At 38.4% G+C, this 22302-nt stretch overlaps 1 protein-coding gene across 24 annotated transcripts in view; it reads left to right on the top strand.

Annotated features, from left to right (window-relative positions):
* DST (dystonin) overlaps positions 1–22302 on the top strand; it is a 492147-nt gene that overhangs the window by 359839 nt on the left and 110006 nt on the right. For all 24 annotated transcript variants that reach the window (XM_030802620.1, XM_030802603.1, XM_030802607.1 and 21 more), the window contains 8 exons: positions 1695–2225; positions 3530–3706; positions 11411–11534; positions 16434–16642; positions 17254–17571; positions 18112–18278; positions 20332–20488; positions 21755–21881. In XM_030802620.1, coding sequence (XP_030658480.1) covers positions 1695–2225; positions 3530–3706; positions 11411–11534; positions 16434–16642; positions 17254–17571; positions 18112–18278; positions 20332–20488; positions 21755–21881 — 1810 coding nt within the window. The remainder of the gene's footprint in view (positions 1–1694; positions 2226–3529; positions 3707–11410; positions 11535–16433; positions 16643–17253; positions 17572–18111; positions 18279–20331; positions 20489–21754; positions 21882–22302) is intronic.

Raw genomic sequence — 22302 nt, forward strand, 5'->3', positions numbered from 1 at the left:
TAAGAGTCCTTATCTGTAAGAGGAAGGGGGTGGATCTGATCATTTATATGGTGTTGCATGTGTCTGTCCATCCTATTTTGTGCAAAGCCCTTCGGGCGGGGGGGTAGCATATGAATGTATTTCAAATACCAAAAACACAAGTCTATGGGAAAGAAGTTAGTTAAAAATACTTACTATGTGCCCACTAGGTGGGCACTGTTATAGACAATGAGGATACCAGTGTTAATTAATGAGCCAGTTCTGAGCTGACTAATTGGGATCAGACTTTCAAGTGAACGGCTGCCCCATAGCAGTGCTTCTGAGGTAGTCCTTTTCACAGCATAGAGTTATTCTCACTCAGCTCCTGTGTGCCAGCACTGTTTTCAGTACTTGGGATTCCACAGTGAGCAAAATAAATTCCCTGCACCCCCCTTGCACACTAGTTAGTGAGAATGTTACAGCAGACAATAAGTTATATGGCAGGTTAGAAGGCAGTGAGTACTAAGGGAGAAAAGGAGTTAGGTAAGAGTGGTTGAGTGTGGGGTGGGGGACCAGTTTTCAGCATTTAAACAGGACTCAGTGGAGATGGGTGCAATTAGCCAAGCAGATATCTGATGAAAGAGCTGTAACTAGACAAAGAACAACAGGAGAAAAAGCTCCTAAAGTGTTTACCAGGGTGGGGATGGAGGTAAGGGTGGGAGCAGCAAAGAATCTGGAGGTAATAAAAGGGGTTCTGAGGTAATGGGAGTGAGTCATTTGGCTCCATGGAAGCTGTTACAAGAAATGTGGGAAATTGCCCAGAAGGATTAGTATCCTTTTTGCCACACTTGTATGGCAAATTGGGGTGAATGGAAGAAGATGCTTATGGCTGGAGGGAAAGGGACTTCACCTGCCTGATGCCTCCCTGCTTCCCTGAAGACAGGGGATCAGTAGCTCTGTATACCTGCGACTTGCCTGCAGCACACCTGCCTGGGCGCCCTGCCTTCCTGCCTTCAGAGTGGATTTGAATTTCTGGCACATGCCCAGCTCTGCAGGAAGTGCTCTACATATGTGATCTCATGTACTCCTTAACAGCAACCTGTGATGTGCAGGAGTTATTGTCTCCATTTTTCACATGCAGGAAACTGAGGCCCAGTGAAGCTGAGTAGCTCCAGGATTCTCTTTTATTTATTATATCTACTTCTCTAATGTCCATTGGGCTTCTCTGAATGTACAGTGTTCTTGCTTAGTTATTTTTGAAACCTTTTTAAAGCTTAAAGTTACAGATTCTTTTTCCCTATTTAAAAGTTTTTCCAGGATCATTTTGTAATAAAAAATATTGTACTTGTTTGCCCAAAAATTAGGTAAAGACATTCTTTTTTGGGTAGTTGTGAGAAAGCAGAGAATAAAATGAGATCAGATTATAGACACTTATTTTAGAATTGGAATAGAAATTGGCTTTTCCAAACTTCTGAAAAATGGTGTCTGTCCTACCTGATTAAGTACATAGAGAAGATTGGAAATTTTCTTTAAAATGAGATTAGCATGCTCAAAATGCCTTGTTATTCTGAAATTCACCAATAAAAGGGAGTATGGTATAGCTTGAAAAGGGGAATGAGAAGCAAGTTGTAGCCCTGTAGATCATTGAAACCTGTCAGTCTTGAGGCGGCAAGGAGCTCCCTACAGGTGTAACCCTGTTACTGCTTGAAGATTACGATCAATTTGTTTTCACATAGGCCCAACACGAGAAGATCATCTCTCAGCACCAAGCAGTCATCATAGCCACTCAGTCTGCACAAGTGTTGCTTGAGAAACAGGGTCAGTATCTTTCTCCTGAAGAAAAAGAGAAACTGCAAAAGAACATGAAGGAACTGAAAGCACATTATGAAACTGCACTGGCTGAGTCAGAGAAGAAAATGAAGTTAACTCACTCACTGCAGGAAGAATTAGAAAAGTTTGATGCTGACTATACCGAGTTTGAGCACTGGCTACAGCAGTCAGAACAAGAACTTGAAAACCTGGAGGCAGGTGCAGATGACGTCAATGGTTTAATGACCAAATTGAAGAGGCAGAAGAGTTTCTCAGAAGACGTTATTTCTCACAAGGGTGACCTGAGATACATTACAATTTCTGGAAACAGAGTGTTGGAAGCTGCCAAATCTTGCAGCAAGAGAGACGGTGGCAAGGTTGATACTTCTGCAACCCACAGAGAAGTGCAGCGCAAGTTGGATCATGCTACTGATCGGTTCAGGTCTCTCTACTCTAAGGTAATGTTATTTTGATTTTTTAAGGGAAAAGTAAATCTGCAATTATAGTTTTCAATTATAGTTTTGGAACAAGAGGCAAGAAACCTAAAACCCAAAACAGGAAGACAAGGTAGCTTTAGCCTACTTCTATTTTTTTGTTTGTTTGTTTGTTTTTTTGAGAAGGAGTCTCACTCTGTCGCCCAGGCTGGAGTGCAGTGGCATGATCTCGGCTCACTGCAACCTCTGCCTCCCAGGTTCAAGCAATTCTCCTTCCTCAGCCTCCCGACTAGCTGGGACTACAGGCATGTACCCCCATACCTGGCTAATTTTTTTTCTATTTTTAGTAGACATGGGGTTTCACCGTGTTAGCCAGGATGGTCTCGATCTCCTGACCTCGTGATCCGCTCACCTCAGCTTCCCAAAGTGCTGGGATTACAGGCGTGAGCCAACGTGCGCAGCCTTCTCTCTATCTTATTCACCTGCTTTACTTCTGAACAATGTATTTAAAGATGAGAAACTTAAGATTACTTTAGTTTTGAGAGCATGATTTCCAGAAGTCCCAGCTCTCAAATGCTCTAATATCCAATGTGACCACAAGATGGCGGTTGTGCATTGACTCTAAGCAAAAACAGATGCTTGCAGCCTCTCAAGCTTGGGAACTGGTTTCATCTCAGATTATCCTCTTCACAAACACTGCAGGTGTTTGTCTTGTATATTTGATCAGTATGTTATTTTAATACTTAATGAATAAAAGACCGTTTTGCTTGTTTTACTTCTGTGGTCAAGTAAAAGGTTTTTTTTTGAAAAAAAATCTAAGAAAATATTTACTGGTTTGTAATATAATCTGAACAGACTTGCCAAGTTGCATAAATGATTTAAAGATCATCACTGGCTCTTGGACTTTGCTCCATTCTAATATAGACTCTTTGTCTTCCTTTTGTTAATTAACTTTTGCAACATAGAGACATTTATTAAGCACCTTTAAAACCCTTCCATCAAATCCATATCTATATACATGGTGTATCAAAATCTCCTTCCTCTGATGATTGATGTCTTTATCTTTTATTCTATTAAGACTCAGCTCTTGTAAATATGTGTTTGAATTGGTATAAATCCGGAACTCTCTATTTTATGGTTACTTTTTGGCTTCTTACAGGGTACCTCTTCATATAAAGGAGACAGTTTTAGCCCTACAGAGTTTTTATTAACTTCGGTGGAAGTCTGTTTTTTTTCCAAGTTACATATTTTATAGGTCCTAAGATTATTTGATGCATATGAAAATAGTGGGTTTTAATCTCCTACCCCTTTTCTCTTTTGATTGTTAGTGCAATGTTCTTGGAAATAATCTTAAAGATCTGGTGGATAAATATCAACACTATGAAGATGCTTCATGTGGACTTCTTGCTGGACTCCAGGCCTGTGAGGCCACAGCGAGCAAACACTTATCTGAACCTATTGCGGTGGACCCCAAAAATCTTCAAAGGCAATTAGAAGAGACCAAGGTAAAAAGCGAGAGAAAGATCAAATTTCCAGAAAGGCTTCCAATTTCTCACACTTTTGTGATAGTTTCGGCTAAGAGAGGGGAACAAATGATGTGAAAAGTATACTTCTGCCTCCAGAGGTAGTTTTGACTCTATTTTTCCACAGTACATTCTTTTTTTTTCCAAAAAATTTTTTTTTTTTTTTGAGATGGAGTCTCACTCCATCGCGTAGGCTGGAGTGCAGCAGTGTGATCTCGGCTCACTGCAACTGCCGCCTCCTGGATTCAAGTGATTCTCCTGCCTCAGCCTCCCAAGTAGCTGGGACTACAGGCACCCGCCACCAGCTGGGACTGCAGGCGCTAATTTTTATATTTGAGACGGGGTTTCGCCATGTTGGCCAGGCTGGTCTTGAACTCCTGACCTCAGGTGATCCACCTGCCCCACCCTCCCAAAGTGCCGAGATTACAGGTGTGAGCCACCGCACCCAGCCTTCCTGATGTTTTTTTAACAGGTTTGACATTGCTGTTATGGCTTGTGACCTGCCCCTCCATCCCCAAACAAAACTCAGTATTTTCCTGGCCACTTATTTATCTTTATACTTATCTTGTTCACTGTCTTTTCCTCCATTAGAATTAAGCTCCACAAGAACAGGTGTTTTTGTCCACTTTATTCATTGCTGTATTCACAGCACCTAGAATATTACCTGGCCCAAAGTTGGTACTCAATAAATATTTGTTAAGGAATGGACAGTTGGAAGGGAAGAAGGGATGCTACCATCATATTCAGCGGTTCTAAGGACCAGGATTAGGGTTTTTACTGAATATCTTCATGATTCATAGAGATACAAACTTGAATAATTACTCAGTACAGTTCTCAAAAAGTCTACCTGCTCTTTCAGAAATACAGGCTTGGTGTCAAAACTGCATAACAGTGGGATTCTCAGTCATGCAGTGGTGGAGAGTTTTTAATCTATTTTTATAATGTAAAACTTATTTTAAAATTCTAAAGTAAAGGATGAGAACTAATGTGACCAGTAATTTTGAGTTTAAAAGTTTCATTTCATAAATCTATTATATGATTCCATTTCACAGGTTAATAATAGTAGGTTATTACTGCTATCGCTAGAAAATAAACACAGGATTGCCAGTGAGACAACTGTCTTTCAGAAGTTAATTGCATATTATTTACAGAGTCAAAAAACTGTGCTGTTAACACGGGAAACAGGTACCCTGATGGGCAAGCTTAAAGTTAGGTATTGCCTGAGATTGACAACTCTGGAAAGCTAAGTTATACCCGGGTGAAATGTGGCAGGTTAATGTCAGGCAGAGAGAAGGCCTGTGAAGGGGTGGGAAGCATAGGATGAGAGCAGGGAAGGAGGTCAAGCTGGGAGGTCAAGAGGGTAGAGGGCACTGCTTCTTTCCCGGGCTGAAGAGTTTATCTAGCCCTTCACTGGACACTAGGGAGAGGTTGTGGACCAGGTCAGCATCCACAGATCCATGCAGCCTCTTCAGGGTTGCTTCCTTTTTTCCAATGTGCATTTTCAGTCCTGTTTTTTTTTTTCTTTCTCCTTTCCACAGGTACAAGAAGAAATCTATCTTAATTAAGTTTTTAGTTCCCAATGTATTGTATATTCAAGGACAAGATAGGTGGTGGGGGTAGAGGAGATACTGTGACATTAAGGTCATTATTTTAGTAGGAAATACATATCATTTAAAATAATTGTTGATTGCATATATTACATTTAATTAGGAAGTTATTTTAAGTATAGAAAATGCATAAAATAGAAATAACACATTTTAAGTTAGATCTATATTAGTAAACAGATTATATTCCATATAAAAGTAATTTTTATATTACTAGAGCAGAAAAAGAATAAAACCCAAAGAATGTGATGGTTTTTTAATTAAACAGATACATGGATAAATTTTAAAATGGAAAAACCTATTTAGTAATTGCTGCAGAAGACTCTTACAGTCCTAAAACAGTTAAAGAAATGTGAAAAAGAAAGAGATCTCAAAGGAGAATGAATTCTAATTAAGTCACAGTGTAATTTTAAAAATTAAATATACAATTAAAGTTGTTGCTGATAATGCACATATTTTTGTTTCAGAAGATTTCAGAATGTATCAAGGATAAATTTTTATGAGGATTAGGTGGTCTCCATTTCTTTCATGTTTACTAACATTTTACAATTACTTTTAACAATAATATAAACCCATGAGACTACTACAAAAAAATCAGTCTTTCTACATGTAACATACTGTCTTCTCCTTATATTCTGATGAATCATAAATGTAATTTTTGGGGCACTCAATTTGTTCATTTCATTTGAAATATTTTTGGCCAATAGCATATTGTTATTAGCATTATTATTCAAAGAACTGTTAACTGTGTTGTCAACAGTCTGATACTACTAGGCTATAATAACACTCCTCAAGATCCCCTTCCAGGGAAATTAGTGGATAAAACAAGATTTTAGCCCCATAAGAGGTGCAGAAAACTGGATTTTGGGACCAGTCTCAAGGCCTGGGTGTGGAACCAGCAATGGGGATTGCACTGACTGACAGTGTCAGCCTTCCAGACTTGCACTGATCTCTGGGGTGGTGTTAAGTCAGGAAACTTTTATGAATTGTACAAATGCCTGGAAGTGTATGGACTTCGCTGTCTTCTCGTCCCAACAGGTATTCTCTTGTCACAGATCCTTCTTTCATGTCTTAATTTCCTTGAAATCCATTCAAAACAATATAAGGTACCCATTTGAATACCATAATTAACAGTTTTTTTCCAAAATAGCACTATAAACTATTATTGTTAAATTAGGACCTTGATACTTGCTAGGAATTAAAAATGATTAACTCTCTTGAATATAATTGTCAAGAGTAAAGGCATGTGATGTTTTGAGAAGAAGAGGTGAAGAAGACATGCTTCTTTTATAATTCACTTCTCAGTTTTAAGCTGGTAGTCAGGGCCATCTTTGGTATTGGATATTCTAATAGAACGATGATCACTTTTAGATGTATTTATTCATTCAGTAAACATTTGTATGCTGAGTTTCATGAAGGCACAAAGATGTTAAAACCCTGTCTCTGCCCTTGCTGAACTCACATTCTAAAAAAAAATTTTCGGAGGGTTCCCTTCACTTACTTCATTTCCTAAATAACCATGTTATATGAATAAGCTGTCCCTGTGGTCTAGATTCAGTCTGGTCACAGGTAAAAAGTTCATGTCTTGAGGGATTTTTTTTACACTTCCCGTAATTAAACTGCTAGGAGAATTTTTCAAACAGATCCACTCTGATGAGGATTCTTTGGCATCTTGAAACTGTAGGTTCTGGTATTCTACATCCTATGTTGGTCATGGTTTGGTGGGCCTTTTGACATATGCACTGACTGCCCGTATGTCATCTCAGTTTCTTGGATTATGAAGATTAGTTGAGGAAATTTTTGCCATTAGCTTTAGGCATTTAAATAATGATAATAAATAATGCCGAAATAGAAGAAAACCTTTTTAGGTCTTACATCTGATATGTTCATTTATTTACTTAGTTGCTCATTTATTCCAGAAAAAATTTTTTGGAGCCTGCTATGTGTCAAGCACTGATCTAGGCACTAGTAATAGAAAGCCGAAAGGGATGACTTCTTAGTTCTCAAGAAGGCTATAGTTTGATAGGAGACACAGATAAATCCAATAAGAGTCACAGGGTATTTATGGGAGTTCCTGTAAGGAGTACTTACTAAAACTCGGAGTGCGGAGAGACTTAGGGAAGGTTTTCCAGCTGAGTATTAAAAGGCGAAGAAGAGCCAAGTTCAGGATGACGGGTAGGTTGCATGAAAAAGTTGGTATGTAGAGTTGCTAAGACATTGGTTCCAGCATGAATAAATAGCTAAGAAATAGCTGTGCTGGACATTTCTGAAACAAAGTTGAGATTGAAGGTAGAATTAGGGAATAGATTTCATTGGACATTTTATAGCATGCTCAAGTCTTGGCCTTTTTGTGAAGGGAGACTACTAAGAGATTTTAACGGGGTTATATTTGGCTGTTCTTGTGTTGCTATAAAGAAATACTTGAGACTGGGTAATTTATAAAGAAAAGAAGTTTAGTTGGCTCACGATTCTACAGGCTGTACAAGCATGGCACTGACATCGCTCAGCTTCTGGGGAGGCCTCAGGGAACTTTTACTCATGGTGCAAGGCAAAGCAGGAGCAGGCATGTGACATGGCAAAAGCAGAAGCAAGTGAGAGAGAGGGAGAGAGAGAGAGAGAGAGAGAGGTGGGGCGGTGGGGAAGTGCTACATACTTTTAAATGACCAGATCTTGCTAGAATTCACTCACTGTCGAGGGCAGCACCAAGATGATGATGGTAAACCATTCATGAGAAATCATCTCCCACCAGGTTCTACCTTGAACATTGAGGATTGCATTTCAATGTGAGATTTGGGTGGGGACAAATATCCAAACTATATCAGGGGTGATATGTGGTCAGATATATATATTTTAGATAGAACGCATTAGGAGCTATATTATAGAAGTGATTGGAGGCAGGATCTAACACAGTTAGGATTCTTTTTTCAACAATCCAAGAGAGAGATTATCCTGGAATGATCCAGAAATATGGAGCAAAAGTTGACTTTTAAAAAATATTAAGCAGGTAAAATTGTTGATTGATTTGCATGTGTGGAAAAAAAAGATTTAAATGGTTGATTTGCATGTGGAAAATAAGCCTTAGGACAGAATCTAGGAGGAACTTCAGGTTGACTACTTGGGTAGTTAGATACACCCCAGGAGAAAGTGTAGGTACAGAGAATGAGATGGTAAGTTCAGATTCAGCTTTTTTGAGTTGGAGGTGACTGCATACATCCAGATGGAAATACTCAAGAGGCAGTTGGAAAGCTAGGCCCATGGCCAAGGATGAGTTCACATCTACAACTGGACATTGGGGGCTTTGAAATCCAAATGCAGGAGTAGAAGAGGAGCGTGAGTCGCTTAAGATAAATTAAAGCTGGGAATAGGCCTGTGTGGCCAGGCAGCCCACTTTTGCAGAAATCTGTAAGAGCTGTTAGAAATGCAGGGTCAAACTTCTGGAAGACGTATCTATGGCTCCTGCTTCCATCTTTTTTTTCGTCCTTCCCATTGTTGAGCCACAACTGTTCACTCAGAGATACGCAGGGACCGCTATTCATTAAATTCAAGGACTCATTAGTCTTTCAGTTTACATTATCCTTTCCGAAGCAATTGACACTGTTAACCTTTTCCACTTCTCTCTTCCTTTAATCTTTGGGGACAGAGTTATTCTGGGCCCATTTCTACCCCATCAATTACATGTGTTCTTTTTTTTTTCTCTCCCCATCACTTATATATAAATATTCTCCATGATTCTTTGGAATCTCCTTCTCTGGCATTCCTGTGCTTTCTTGTTTAGGAGTCACATCATGTATCTTGACTTCCAATTCTCTATGTCTGTTTCCAGTTTGGGTTCCAAGTCTCTTCCATTTCCAGTTTTGCTGTTTCCTTCTGGAGGAGGGTCCCAAAAGCACTTTGAAATCACGAATTTCAAAACAGGCATTCCTTTACTCTTAGCTTGCTCTCACTTTTTTTTTGTTTTAAATAAATTCCACTAATTGGCTGGGAGCATTGGCTCATTCCTGTAATCCCAGCACTTTGGACGGCCGAGGCGGGAGGATTGCTTGAGCCCAGGAGTTTGAGACCAGCCTAGGCAATGTGGCAAAACCCTGGCTCTACAAAAAAATACAAAAATATTAGCTGGGCATGGTGGCATGCACCTGTGGTTTTAGTGACTTGGGAGGCTCAGGTGGGAGGATCACCTGAGCTTGAGAGGTCGAGGCTTCAGTGAGCCGAGATTGTACCAGTGTACTCCAGCCTGGGCAACAGAGTGAGACGCTGTCCCCCTCACCAAAAAAAAAAAAAAAAAAAAAAAAGAAAGAAAGAAAAAGTAAATTCCGCTAATTACCTAGGCTCAAAATCTTTGGACACTTCTACTCTTGTCTCCTCTTGTCCTTCGTTCCTGCCCTCTCCCGCAGTGCTGTCTAATAGAACATTCTGTGATGATGAAATTTTTTATTTTTTTAAATTTTTATTTATTTATTTTAAGGAAGTGGGAATATCATTCTGTCACCCAGGCTGAAATTCACAGTAGCATGATCATAGCCCACTGCAGCCTCAAATTCCTGGGCTCATGCAATCTTCCTGCCTCAGCTCCTGAGTAATTGAGACTACAGGCACCGACTACCATGCCTGGCTAATTTTTAAACTTTTTTTGTAAAGACAAGGTCTCGCTTTATTACCCAGGCTGATCTTGAACTCCTGGCCTCAAGTGATCCTCCCAAGTTGACCTCCTATAAAGCATTGGGATTACAAGTGAACCACCGCACCAGCTGGAAATACTTTATTTATATTTTGCTCTGTTCAACTGGTAGCCACTAGCCACAGTGACTACTTGGCACTTGAAATGTGGCTACTGTAACCGAGGAATGGAATTTTTAATTGTTTAAAATTTCAATTAATTTAAATTTTAAAAGCTACACGTAGTTGGTAGCTACCATAGTGGCAGCACAGCTTTACATATTATTACCAAGTCCTTTGGACTCTTCTCAACTCTGTAACTAATTCCACCTTCTCAGTCCAAACAGACCAAACGGTGGAATTGTCTTCAGCCCTCGGCCTTCAGTAGTCCTCACTGCTTTGTTACTGCTGAAGTTGTCCCCAACTGGTATCTCTGCTTTATTTCGTTTCCATTGGACTTTTCCCATGCAGTGCTACAAATTCAGCCTTCCTATAGGACAGCCCTGAGCATCTCAACCCCTTCCCCAAAAGCCCTGCACAACTCCCCATTGCTATGGGATAAAATGTAAACTCCTTAGCCTGATGTTTGAAGCCTTTCCAGGCCTATTTCTATTTACTCACCCATAAGCATTGTCAAGCTGGATGGGACTCTCCCCTTCTCCTGTGATTCTTCTGTCCTCATCTTTGTGTCTTCTGTTTGTTCTGCAGGGAGTTGTTCTCCCAAATACACTTTCTTAAGGAGCCGTCTCAGTGTCACTACCATTGAGGTGGCCCTCATTTCCCTCCCATTTTTTTTTTCCTGTTAACTTCCAGCCGCGTTTTTTCAGACTCACCTGTGGCACTTACCACTTCCTGCCTCAAACCATAAAATCCCTGAAAGTAAGCTTCGTGTCTGTTTTTATTTTTGTATATTCACAAAATGTAGCAAGGCTTTTTGAATTTGTTAGATGTTCAGTAACTTTTATTGAATTAACAGAAATAAACATGACTCAGTATCGAGTCAGGATCTACTGATTTGGGCGAGCTTATTTATCTCCTTACCTGGAGTCAGAAGTGGTCTCAAATTTTTGGTTGTTGTTTGTTTTAGTAGTAGTTGGGGCATTGTACAAAGCCTAGAAGTAGGGGTTAGGGGTATAAAGTTAGAGGGTTGTATGATCAGGAACCAGGGAAATTATTATGAACATATGCTCAAAGGTTTATTTCAAAACTTAGTTTGTATTATCCAGACTGGCAGATGCTTTTGCTAATGCTGCGTTATAACTGGCCTTATTCGAAGAACTCTGGAGTAAGTCGATGATGAAAGTTGGTATAATGAAAAGTTTATTCTGTCCAATTTTACTTTATCTTATTAGAAATAATTTTGTCCACATTAGAAATCTATTATTTAGTCCTACTGAGTATAATTGAAAAGCGTTTAATCCTACAGGCTCTGCAAGGACAGATATCAAGTCAGCAGGTTGCTGTAGAGAAACTGAAGAAAACGGCTGAAGTGCTTTTAGATGCCAGGGGATCTTTACTTCCAGCCAAGAATGATATCCAGAAAACACTTGGTAAGATATTCATGTCCTTGCTTCCTGTCTCACAGGTAAATTCTAAAGAAAGGTGTCCTAATAGATATGGAGAAAAATGTTCACTAGTTATAGACTGTGTTCTATGTGCTCTTTCTCTGTGAAATGGTGTTCCTGCATCTGGGAAAAGGCATGCCTTCTTTGGCAGGTATATTAGAATCTTAGAGGCGGGGGCTGTGTGTCTTGAAAGAGTGTATTTAAATATAAATATGATATTTAGAAAACGTAACAGAAACTCACTATGTAATGTCCACCACAGGAAGTAGAACTTCACAAAATTCTCTTGGTCGATGGGATTGGGCAGAGTTAGGCTTTCAGCTTAAGGCCAAAGTAGAATCTCTGAGGGTCTTTATCAATAGTGGGAAAATGGGTTTAAGAGGTTGAGAAATGGGCTTAATTGAATTGAATTGAATTGATTTATTTTTAGAGACAGGGATTACTTTATTGCCCAGGCTGAGTGCAGTGGCACAATCATGTCTCACTGCAGTCTTCCTCATCTCAGCCTCCTGAGAAGTGAGGACTACAGGAATGCTCTGTCATGCCCAGCTAATATTTTTAATTTTTTTGTAGAGATGGGATCTCACTATATTGTCCAGGCTAGTCTCAAACTCTTGGGCTTAAATGATCCCCCCCAAATGTTTTGTGCACAAAAGTACAACTACAGCTGTAATCAAGTTTCTAGTATCACTAAAGAATTGGGGTAACTGAGCTCTCAATTTGAGTGAGGCCACTAAAAAACTTCTAGAACACAGAGAAGTGGGAAGACTTCTCAAAACACATCTCTCAGGCCGGGTGCAAAAGCTCACACCTGTAATCCCAGCATTTGGGGAGGATCATTTAAGCCCAAGAGTTTGTGATTCATGTGTTTCTTGAGAAAAGAGCTATTGTATATTATCTTTCTGTCTACCTACAGTATTTAGTTTATACCAAATGTGCAGTGGATTATCAATACATATTTTTTACTGTCTTACATATGTATTTTTTGTTTTCACTGCCCTGCTTTCATAATATTTAATGTTATTGTATATTTCTATGTGTGAATATGTGAAGTAAAAATATTCCCCAACAGATGATTAGACATATGTTTTACCCTAAATAGAGCATGAATTAAAATCTGAGTCAAAATTTTATTTGAAGAGAAGAATGGAACTTAGCTCTTTTAAGATCACTGTGTAGAAGGGAAACCCTGTCTTTCGTTCTTACACATATCCAGATGTTTTTTATTATGTACCCCTGTCAAAAATGATGTTCAGCCTGCATCCCCATATATGCAGATATATGTATAAGTCATATGAACATATTACTATATTATTATATGTGTTATAATTATAAAACACAAAAGTATAGAGTTCTAAAGTATAAAATGAAAATATGAATGGAAGTTCTAACATTTTGTTCCTCTGTCCCAATGCAGCATCTCATATATCCACATTAGATACCATTGCTATGAGGACTTGGGTATAAGGATATGAAGAAGAAAGAAAGACTATCTTATTTGTATTTCTGTTACTCGAAGAAGCATTTTGACATTTTTTTCTTATTGTTAAGTGTACATAGTTTCACCTTTAGTTGCTTAAAATTCATTTGTTACATTATTTTAAAACTAAAACTTCTGGCATAATTTTCTAGGAAATATGTGAAACTAAGGTATAGAGGAGTTTCTCTAAGATCTTTCTGACTTTTAAGAAAACCAATTATTTAAAAAAAAATTCTTACAGTAGATTTTTGTACCTTTTTCTAAAATAACTTTTAGTTTACTAAAATCAAGAATTTACTTCAGTGACAATATTTTATCACTAAGAAGTACAAACTAACCAGTGTCTTCGTTGAGGCTACTATGACAAAAATACCATCAGCTGGGTAGCTTAAACAACATACATTTATTTCCCGTAGTTCTGGAGGCTGGAAATCAGAGATCGGGGTGCCAGTATGGTCAGGTTCTGGTGAGGGCCCTTTTCCTGGCTTACAGATGGCCACTGTCTTGCTGGTAGAGAGTGGTGGAGAGACATCATTTCTCTCCTGTTTCTTCTTCTAAGGGCGCTAATCTCATTCACATGGGCTCTACCCTCATGACCTAATTACCTCCTCAGAGAGAGAGAAAACCTGAGTGTTTTTGCTACTCACTCTCATACACCATTGATCATGACACAGAACACTTCTGTGACCAGATGTGTGTGTATTTCTCCCCATACACCAAACAGTTCTCCAACAGATGCCAGCTGGATGTCCTATAATTTAATTCAATTGAATTCAGTTCAATTCTGACACTGTCTACCTGGAATTAGCTTCAGACCCCACAGGTTAAGGGGTCAGTCTCATAATGCTGCCCCCACTTCAGATACCAATCACAAGTCCCAAATTGTGATCCATATTTCAGACTGATCAGCTATAAATTAGGGTACCCATGACCCTCCTCAGGTTTAATTAATTTGCTAGAGTGACTCACAGAACTCAGAGAAAGACTTTACTTACATTTACCCACTTACTATAAAGAATATTACAAAGGATACAGATGAACAGCCAGATGGAGGAGATACACAGGGTGAGGTATGGGAGAAGGGGAGCAGAATTTCTATGCCCTCTATGGGCATGCCACGCCCAGGGCTCCATGTGTTCAGCTATTCAGGAGCCCCCTGAACCAATCCTATTGGGTTTTTATGGCAGCTTCATTACATAAGCATGATTGATTACATCATTGGCCATTGGTAGCGGCTCAATCTTCAGCCCCTCTTCCCTCCTCAGAGGTTGACGGGGTGACAGTTCCAACTGTCTAATCACATGGTTGGTTCCCTGGCAACATCTGCCACTGTCCCCTGCTCCCCCTACCCTAAGACTATCCAGGAGGCCACCAGGAATCACCTCATTCAAACAAAAGATGCCCCTCACGAAGGAATTCCAAGGGTCTTAGGAGCTCTGCCATACACTCCTATCACTCAGGAAATCACAAAGGTCATAGGAACTCTATGTCAGGAACGGAGGTCAACGACCAAATATCAGAACAAAAGATCCTCTTAGTGTCTGTATGACTGAGGAAATCAGAAGGGTTTTAGGAACTCTGTGTCAAAAGCTATGGTCAGACACCAAATATTTCTTATTATATGATAATATCACATCTTCCAAAGGCCCCAGCACCCAACACTATCACATTGGGACTTTGGCCCCAGTATATGAATGTTGGGGGACACATTTAGTCTATAGCAAACAGTAACACTCAAATCTGTTAATTATATGAAAATAGCTGGCTTTCCTTGGGAAGTCACTGATTATGGCTGAACAGATCACTGATTTTACTTACCCTGTTGATGCAGTTGCTCAATTGAGAAGTCGCTAACCTGCCAACTTCAAGCTGCCATTCAGAGCATGTGCTCTTGTGAGTTTCCAAATTAGAGCTCATTTTTTTCTTCAACGTTTATTTTAAAATCAGGGTACACATGCAGGTTTGTTAGAAAGGTATATTGTGTGATGCTGAGGTTTGGCATATGATCGAACCCATCACCCAGGCAATGAGCATAGTCTCCAATAGGTGGTTTTTCAGCCCTTACCTTCCCACCCCTCTCCCCCAACTAGTAGTCTCCAGCGTCTATTGTTTAGAGCTTATTTCTGAACCCACTGCTTGTTTCCTCTGCTGATGGCATTTTCGTGCATATTAAATGCTGTCTCCCTCCCCACTCAGTAAGCTGATGGGCTTCATTGTGTTTTAGTAAGACGAGCATGATTTTAAATCATCCAAACTTAACCTCTCACTCCAGTGAAAATTTTCAAGATGTTTTCTCATGATGTAGCATTAGAACAATTATATTATTTTGTTATATAGATTATGTTTCATGGGCCAAACACAAGCCAGTAAGATGTTAGAGATGTTTCAGGACACAGCTTTTCCCTACTGAAGCATTCTACAATGTATAAGACTAAAGCATTCAGAAATAATTAAAATATTTTTCAAATTCTCGGGCAATAAGTGATAAATAAATTTAAAACATCGTTTTCCAGAGAGAAAGAGATGAATACATTAGAAACCATTGTTGTTCAAAGTTTTCATTGGTGTACAATATAGAATGTAGGATGTTAACATGTAGGGCTTTAGTCAAGTGAAAACTAGACCAGAAAGGGTTTTTTTTTTAGCATCTTGAATCTTTAGAATTGAAGGTAAAGTTTATCCTCATATGAGATAGGTTAGCCTGTTAAGTTTATTTTTCTCTTTTGTCTGCTGTTAAACTTTTAAATAAATTCAGTTAGTGTATATTTTAGAAGCATAATCTCAACTTTAAATGGATTTTCATTGTTGCCTATTTTCTTAATTACTTGCATCTGCCAGTTTCTGTGCATTTGAGTGATTTGCTTAAGTTGTGAAGTATGACAAAAGCTTAGCATGTGTGTGTATGAAGGAGGGAGAGGGTGATAATTTTTATATGTAAAAGTTAATTCTTTAGAAATCTTTGTAACTGTGTATTGTCTTGAGGATAGCTGTGTGTGACTCACCTTTTTTCCCCCTTAAGTAATTAACAATAAGTACGGCTAATGTGAAATGTCAGATTGAGAACCAGTATTTATTTCAAAGATTTGCTGTTCGGACCACTCTTTTATCTCTCTGAGACAATTCAAATGTTTATGCATCCAAAAAAATCTCTTTTCAAATGCAGATGGGATATATATTAGCTTTTAAAAAAAGATTTCAATTTTCAGTTTCCATTAGGCTCTTTTCTTTCTTTATATTTTAACATTTTAGGTGGTGTTCTGATTATGCATTAGGAATTTATCATTGAACTTTTTATTTTTAAAATTTTTTGTGTGGAAATTGTATGATTCACCTTCATGTGTTTTTGAAAAGAGATAGGGCAAAGAGAACTTTGTGGTTAATATTTCCTGATCTGTTTGGAGTAGATGACATTGTTGGGAGATACGAGGATCTGTCCAAGTCTGTTAATGAACGAAATGAGAAACTGCAGATAACTTTGACCCGTTCACTGAGTGTGCAGGATGGCTTGGATGAAATGCTGGACTGGATGGGAAGTGTGGAAAGTTCTCTGAAAGAACAAGGTCAAGTGCCTTTAAACTCTGCTGCTCTTCAGGATATCATCAGCAAAAACATTGTAAGTGACTTTAAAAAAAAGTCCCATTTTCAGTTTTTTTAAAAAAACAGTTTTATAAGCTCAAAGTGTAGTTAGATTTAAGATAAACTTAAGGACACAAAAATGAGACAGCTACTGAATATGAGTGTGGAAGGTAATGCTCGTGCAACATCAAGTGTGTAAAATGGTTTATCTGTGAAGAAGTGTAGGAAGGGCTTTGTGTACTTTTTCTTGAATATTATTCATTATAGAGGGCTTATGCATACGTTGAGTCTTACCTTGTTTATCATTGTTTCAGCCAGCTGCACATGAGGTTAATCAGATCAGTCTTGTCTAGTCTTTTAAGAATTAGGACCATGGCTAATCCCCAGGCTCCATTAGATTCTAGGGGTTGCTGAGTAGCAGCGGCCTCCTGCCTCATTCGAGCAACTAGCCAGCTGTTCGTCACTCTCTGAGATTTAAGATGGCATTCCTCAAGGGACAGACCAAACTTGTCATTCAGTTTCAACTGTTAACCTTCCTAGGCACAGGTTGTGCAAGCTTATGTTGTTAGGAATAGTCATTTAAAAAAATGCTGTCACATTATTTATAAACATCATAATAAAACATATGCAATATTTGGTTTATTTTAGATGTTGGAACAGGATATTGCAGGTCGTCAGAGCAGTATAAATGCCATGAATGAAAAAGTGAAGAAATTTACGGAAACAACAGATCCATCCACTGCATCCTCACTGCAAGCCAAAATGAAAGACTTGTCTGCTCGGTTTTCAGAAGCAAGTCATAAACACAAAGAAACTCTTGCCAAAATGGAGGAGCTAAAAACCAAAGTAGAACTGTTTGAGAACCTCTCAGAAAAGCTCCAGACATTTTTAGAAACAAAAACTCAGGCTCTTACTGAAGTAGATGTGCCAGGAAAAGATGTTACCGAATTGTCTCAGTATATGCAGGTATGTCTCCCTTACTCCTCAGGAGGCTAATCAGATAGATTAATAGTTAGGGCAAACTCGTATATGCAGGTATGTCTCCCTTCCTACTCGGGAGGCTAATCATTAGATTAATAGTTAGGGCAAACTCGTATACTTATTGCCAGAATTATAATTGGCAGTCATTTTAATTGCTTATAGATTAGTAAAGGTCTATGTTTTTCTCCTTTAAAAATCTCAAACCTTATCTTTTCCTTGAAGCCTTTGCTGATTGATTGGAAATAAATATCATTTATCACACATATCATAGGTAGTATAAGTACCATCTTACGTACCAGAAGCCACAAAATATAGAATGCATTTTAAATTAAATAAGGTTTACTGTGTTCTCTTTCAAATAGCCTATTTGCATGTTTATTATATTTAGAATACTGGCCATAGGCAGACTCATTCTTATGTGAAATTATGAGTAGAGCCATTCTGATCCCACACAGACCTCTGGGTGGAATGCCATTTGAAGATCTACCAATATTTGTATTGACTGAATATCTTAATGCTTTGTAGGAATCAACTTCTGAATTTTTAGAACACAAGAAAGATCTTGAAGTTTTGCATAGTCTCTTGAAGGAGATATCCAGCCATGGCTTACCAAGTGATAAGGCTTTGGTCTTGGAAAAAACAAATAATTTGTCAAAGAAATTCAAGGAAATGGAGGATACCATCAAAGAAAAGTAAGTACCACTTTAAAAATTATATTTTATTCTATTTATATTAATTAGAGTGAGATACTTATATTATATAGATAACTGAAACAATTTTGAAAACTTGAGAATAAGCATAGGGCTACTTTATAAATGTCTATATTTTGATCATTTTTTGCTATTAAAATTAACTGCATTATTTGGTTTAACATTTAGGAGGAAAATTCAATATTTCTTACATAAAAGTGGAAAATGTTGCATAAGAAAAATGATGGTGGTAGTATATTACTGAAAATGATCTAAACTTGCTGTAGTCTCTGAAGCCTAGGGCAAATATCACATTTTTATTTGCAAAGGCAGAAATAACCTTGAACAACAGCTCGTGGTTCTTTGCTTTCTGAGCTCAACTCAGAAATGATGTGCAATTTCAATATGGCCTTTTTAATATAATAGTTTACTTTTTAAAGAGCAGTAGATGAGATATGAACCTGTGAAAAAACACAATTAGAAACAAGTGAATGAACCGAAGTTGAGCTAAAAAGCTGTACAGGGCCTTGTGATTGAGCTTTTGTGTTTCTGATCTCATGTTAGTTTAGAATATACATCGGATTTTGCTAAAGTTTATATAGAAAAGCCTCAGAACATAGAAAAGTCATTTCTCTTCCAACTGCTCTTCTTTATTTCTTCAGAATTCTCTACCTAAAATGTTTGAGTGCTGCCTTTACTTCTCACAGAGCTATATGTTCCATCCTGTCATATGGTATTTAATTCACATTGCACAGAAGAAATGTTCTTGGTTTTCTTAGGTGATCTCTAGGTTGTTTCTTCTTTCAAATGGGTCCAACTTTAAATAATGTAGTCATCAGTATTAGTCCAGCTGCGGTGCATTCTTATCTGCCAGTGTTCTGCACGCTTGCATATGTGTACGTGTCATCCACATGCCAGATGTAACTGTCCTCACAGTTGTTCCTGTGCTGGGCATGTGCACTGCCTCCATGGTGCCGAGCATACAGAACGACCCATACAGTTCACCAGGGAGTTTCCTGAGTCTCTGTAGGGGAGGCACACATGAAAATTCTCTAGTCACTAGGTTTCATCTCATTTTGGGAGACTTAAATCTGGACTACCTGCAGCAGTTTATCCATCCGTAAACGTGACTGTAGTATAGTGTGGAAACCACTAGGTGGCATTGTGTTTTCCTCATGTCAGTGATTGTCAACCTTTCCCTTCTGGTTCTGTGCCTGCCGGCATTCAGCATCACATAAAGGGGACAGATCAAAGCTCATTGAATGTAAATAATGTTCAAACTGTTTGTGTATTCTTAGAGTTTATGTAGCATTATAGAGAGTGCCATTACATATGGGCTACAGATTTCTTGAATACTCCTATATTTATCAATGAACCTTGCCTGAGAAATAGACCAATAGTTATTTAGCTCAGGGGTCCCCTAACCCCTGAGGTATCTACTGGTCTATGGCCTATTATGAACTGGGCTGCACAGTAGGAGGTGAGTGGTGGCAGCAAAGCTTCATCTGTATTTACAGCTGCTCTCCATCTTTCGTATTGCTGCCTGAGCTCTGCCTCCTGTCAGATCGTCAGAGGCATTAGATTCTCAGAGGACCACGAACCCTATTGTGAACTGCATGCAAAGGATCTAGGGTGCATGCTCCTTATGAGAATCTAATGCCTGATGATCTGCCACTGTCTCCCATCACCCCCAGATGGGACTGCCTAGTTTCAGGAAAACAAGCTCAGGGCTCCCATTGATACTACATTATGGTGAGTTGCATAATTATTTTAATACATATTACAATGTAAAAATAATAGAAATAAAGCACACAATAAATGTAATGCGCTTTAATCATCCCAAAACCGTCCCCGCTACCTGGCCCGTGGAAAAAATTATCTTCTACAAAACTGGTCCCCGGTGCCTAAAAGGCTGGGGACTACTGATTTAGCTGATTTCACTTGTCACCTATGAAACCTTTCCTGCTGTACCAAAGGGTTAGAGTACATGGAAGATGGTTTCTTAACATTGTGTGACATGAGAATAATAATTTATTTATTCTTTTTTGTTATGTAGAAAAGAAGCTGTAATTTCTTGTCAAGAACAGTTGGATGCTTTCCAAGTTCTTGTTAAATCATTGAAGTCATGGATAAAAGAAACAACAAAAAAAGTTCCCATTGTGCAGCCTTCTTTTGGTGCAGAGGATTTAGGAAAATCTTTGGAAGACGCTAAGGTGAATCATTGTTATCTAATACTAAATTTCCATTTGTGTCGGTAATGAAAGATTAAAAGACTACTGGTAGTTTTCTTTGATCTAATATCATCTAAGTCTGATCCTCATATATGTACTGTATATTTTGTTGACCTTTGGAAATCATGGCATGGGGCTTAACTAATTCTTTTGGAAAAGGACATAAACTTTCAGTTGATTTGCTTTTTTAAAAAAAGATGTATTAATGAGTTGCTGACTATTCTAGTAATCAAGTTTCCTTTCCTACCAAATCTCTACTTAGTTTCAGTAATTTTTTATATCATTTCTCATAATATTAAGCAAAATATCCTCTTCACCCAGCATTTTCTCTAGCTTGTATATATTACTCTAACGAGTATTTGGAAAGAGAAGTTATTTGAATCTCCTGCATAAATAGTGCACAAGTCTTTTGTCTTCTGACTCAAGGCTTACGCCTTGACCAATATGGCATTTTTTTCCCCACTCCAAATTTGTGGATGTATGTGTGTGTGGTTTGTTTTTTTTTTTTTTTTTTTTTTTGAGACAGAGTCTCGCTCTTTTGCCCAGGCTGGAGTGCAGTGGTGTGATCTCGGCTCACTGCAAGCTCCGCCTCCTAGGTTCACGCCATTCTCCTGCCTCAGCCTCCCTAGTAGCTGGGACTACAGGTGGCCGCCACCATGCCCAGCTAATTTTTTGTATTTTTTTTAGTAGAGACAGGGTTTCATTGTGTTAGCCAGGATGGTCTCGATCTCCTGACCTCGTGATCCACCTGCCTTGGCCTTCCAAAGTGCTGGGATTACAGGCGTGAGCCACTGTGCCTGACCGTGTGTGTGTTTTTAAAAGTAATTGAAATTTGTAGGACTAAAATATGCTATAAAATGAAGTTCTGAAGTCCTATTTATTTTTATTGTTCCTAGTACCTTTTATCTTGTAACTGGTCTGTTACCTAGTACAGTTTTACAGACTTACAGTTGACAGTTATTTTGGAACCCATAGCAGCCAGGAATAGCCTGACTCCCACTGTGGCTAGGATTTTACTTGCCACTTATGAAACCTTTGAAGGCAGAATGGGCCATACATATCCAACCATTAACTGAGATAACAGTCACCTGGGCTGTGGGAACAAATAGGTGCCTTTTTCTTTCATCGACTCCCTCACAAATCAGGTCTACAATTATTACTACTTTAAGATATGTTTAAGAAACTGAATTATAATGTGCAACTCTGAAAATATTAAGATGGAAAAATAATGTGTTTTTATATCTCAAGAAATTACAAGAAAAGTGGAGTTTAAAAACACCAGAGATTCAGAAAGTAAACAACAGTGGGATCTCACTATGTAACTTAATAAGTGCTGTGACCACCCCTGCAAAGGCAATAGCAGCAGTTAAATCAGGTATGAGCTTTATTTACATTTATGGCAAAAACTAAGAATCAGGTTTACTCATGTCAATTTTGTGTATGTTATTTTTTAAATTAATGCATAAAATAACCTCAGAAATACAAAGTGAAAGTGACAAGAAACATGGCATCTGTTAGCACACTGTGCTGGGAATGTATCTGTACTAATCAAATTTCAAATCCTTCTTATGTTTTATTTTATTAGACTGTATTTAAAATGTAGCTAAATTAATATGTAAGAATAAGGAATGTTATATTGGGGAAGGGAACAGATCATATTCAAATTTGTTTGCTTTTTACCTTAATTAAATGGAGATATTGAAATTCTATTTAAAATATCTAATTATAATATTTGATAAAGAAATGAGTCTGGGCAGCTGGGAAAGAAGTGAGGGAGGGAAATAGGCCCTTTTCTA

Source organism: Nomascus leucogenys, chromosome 22a (assembly GCF_006542625.1).
Source record: "Nomascus leucogenys isolate Asia chromosome 22a, Asia_NLE_v1, whole genome shotgun sequence".
Taxonomy (NCBI): domain Eukaryota; kingdom Metazoa; phylum Chordata; class Mammalia; order Primates; family Hylobatidae; genus Nomascus; species Nomascus leucogenys.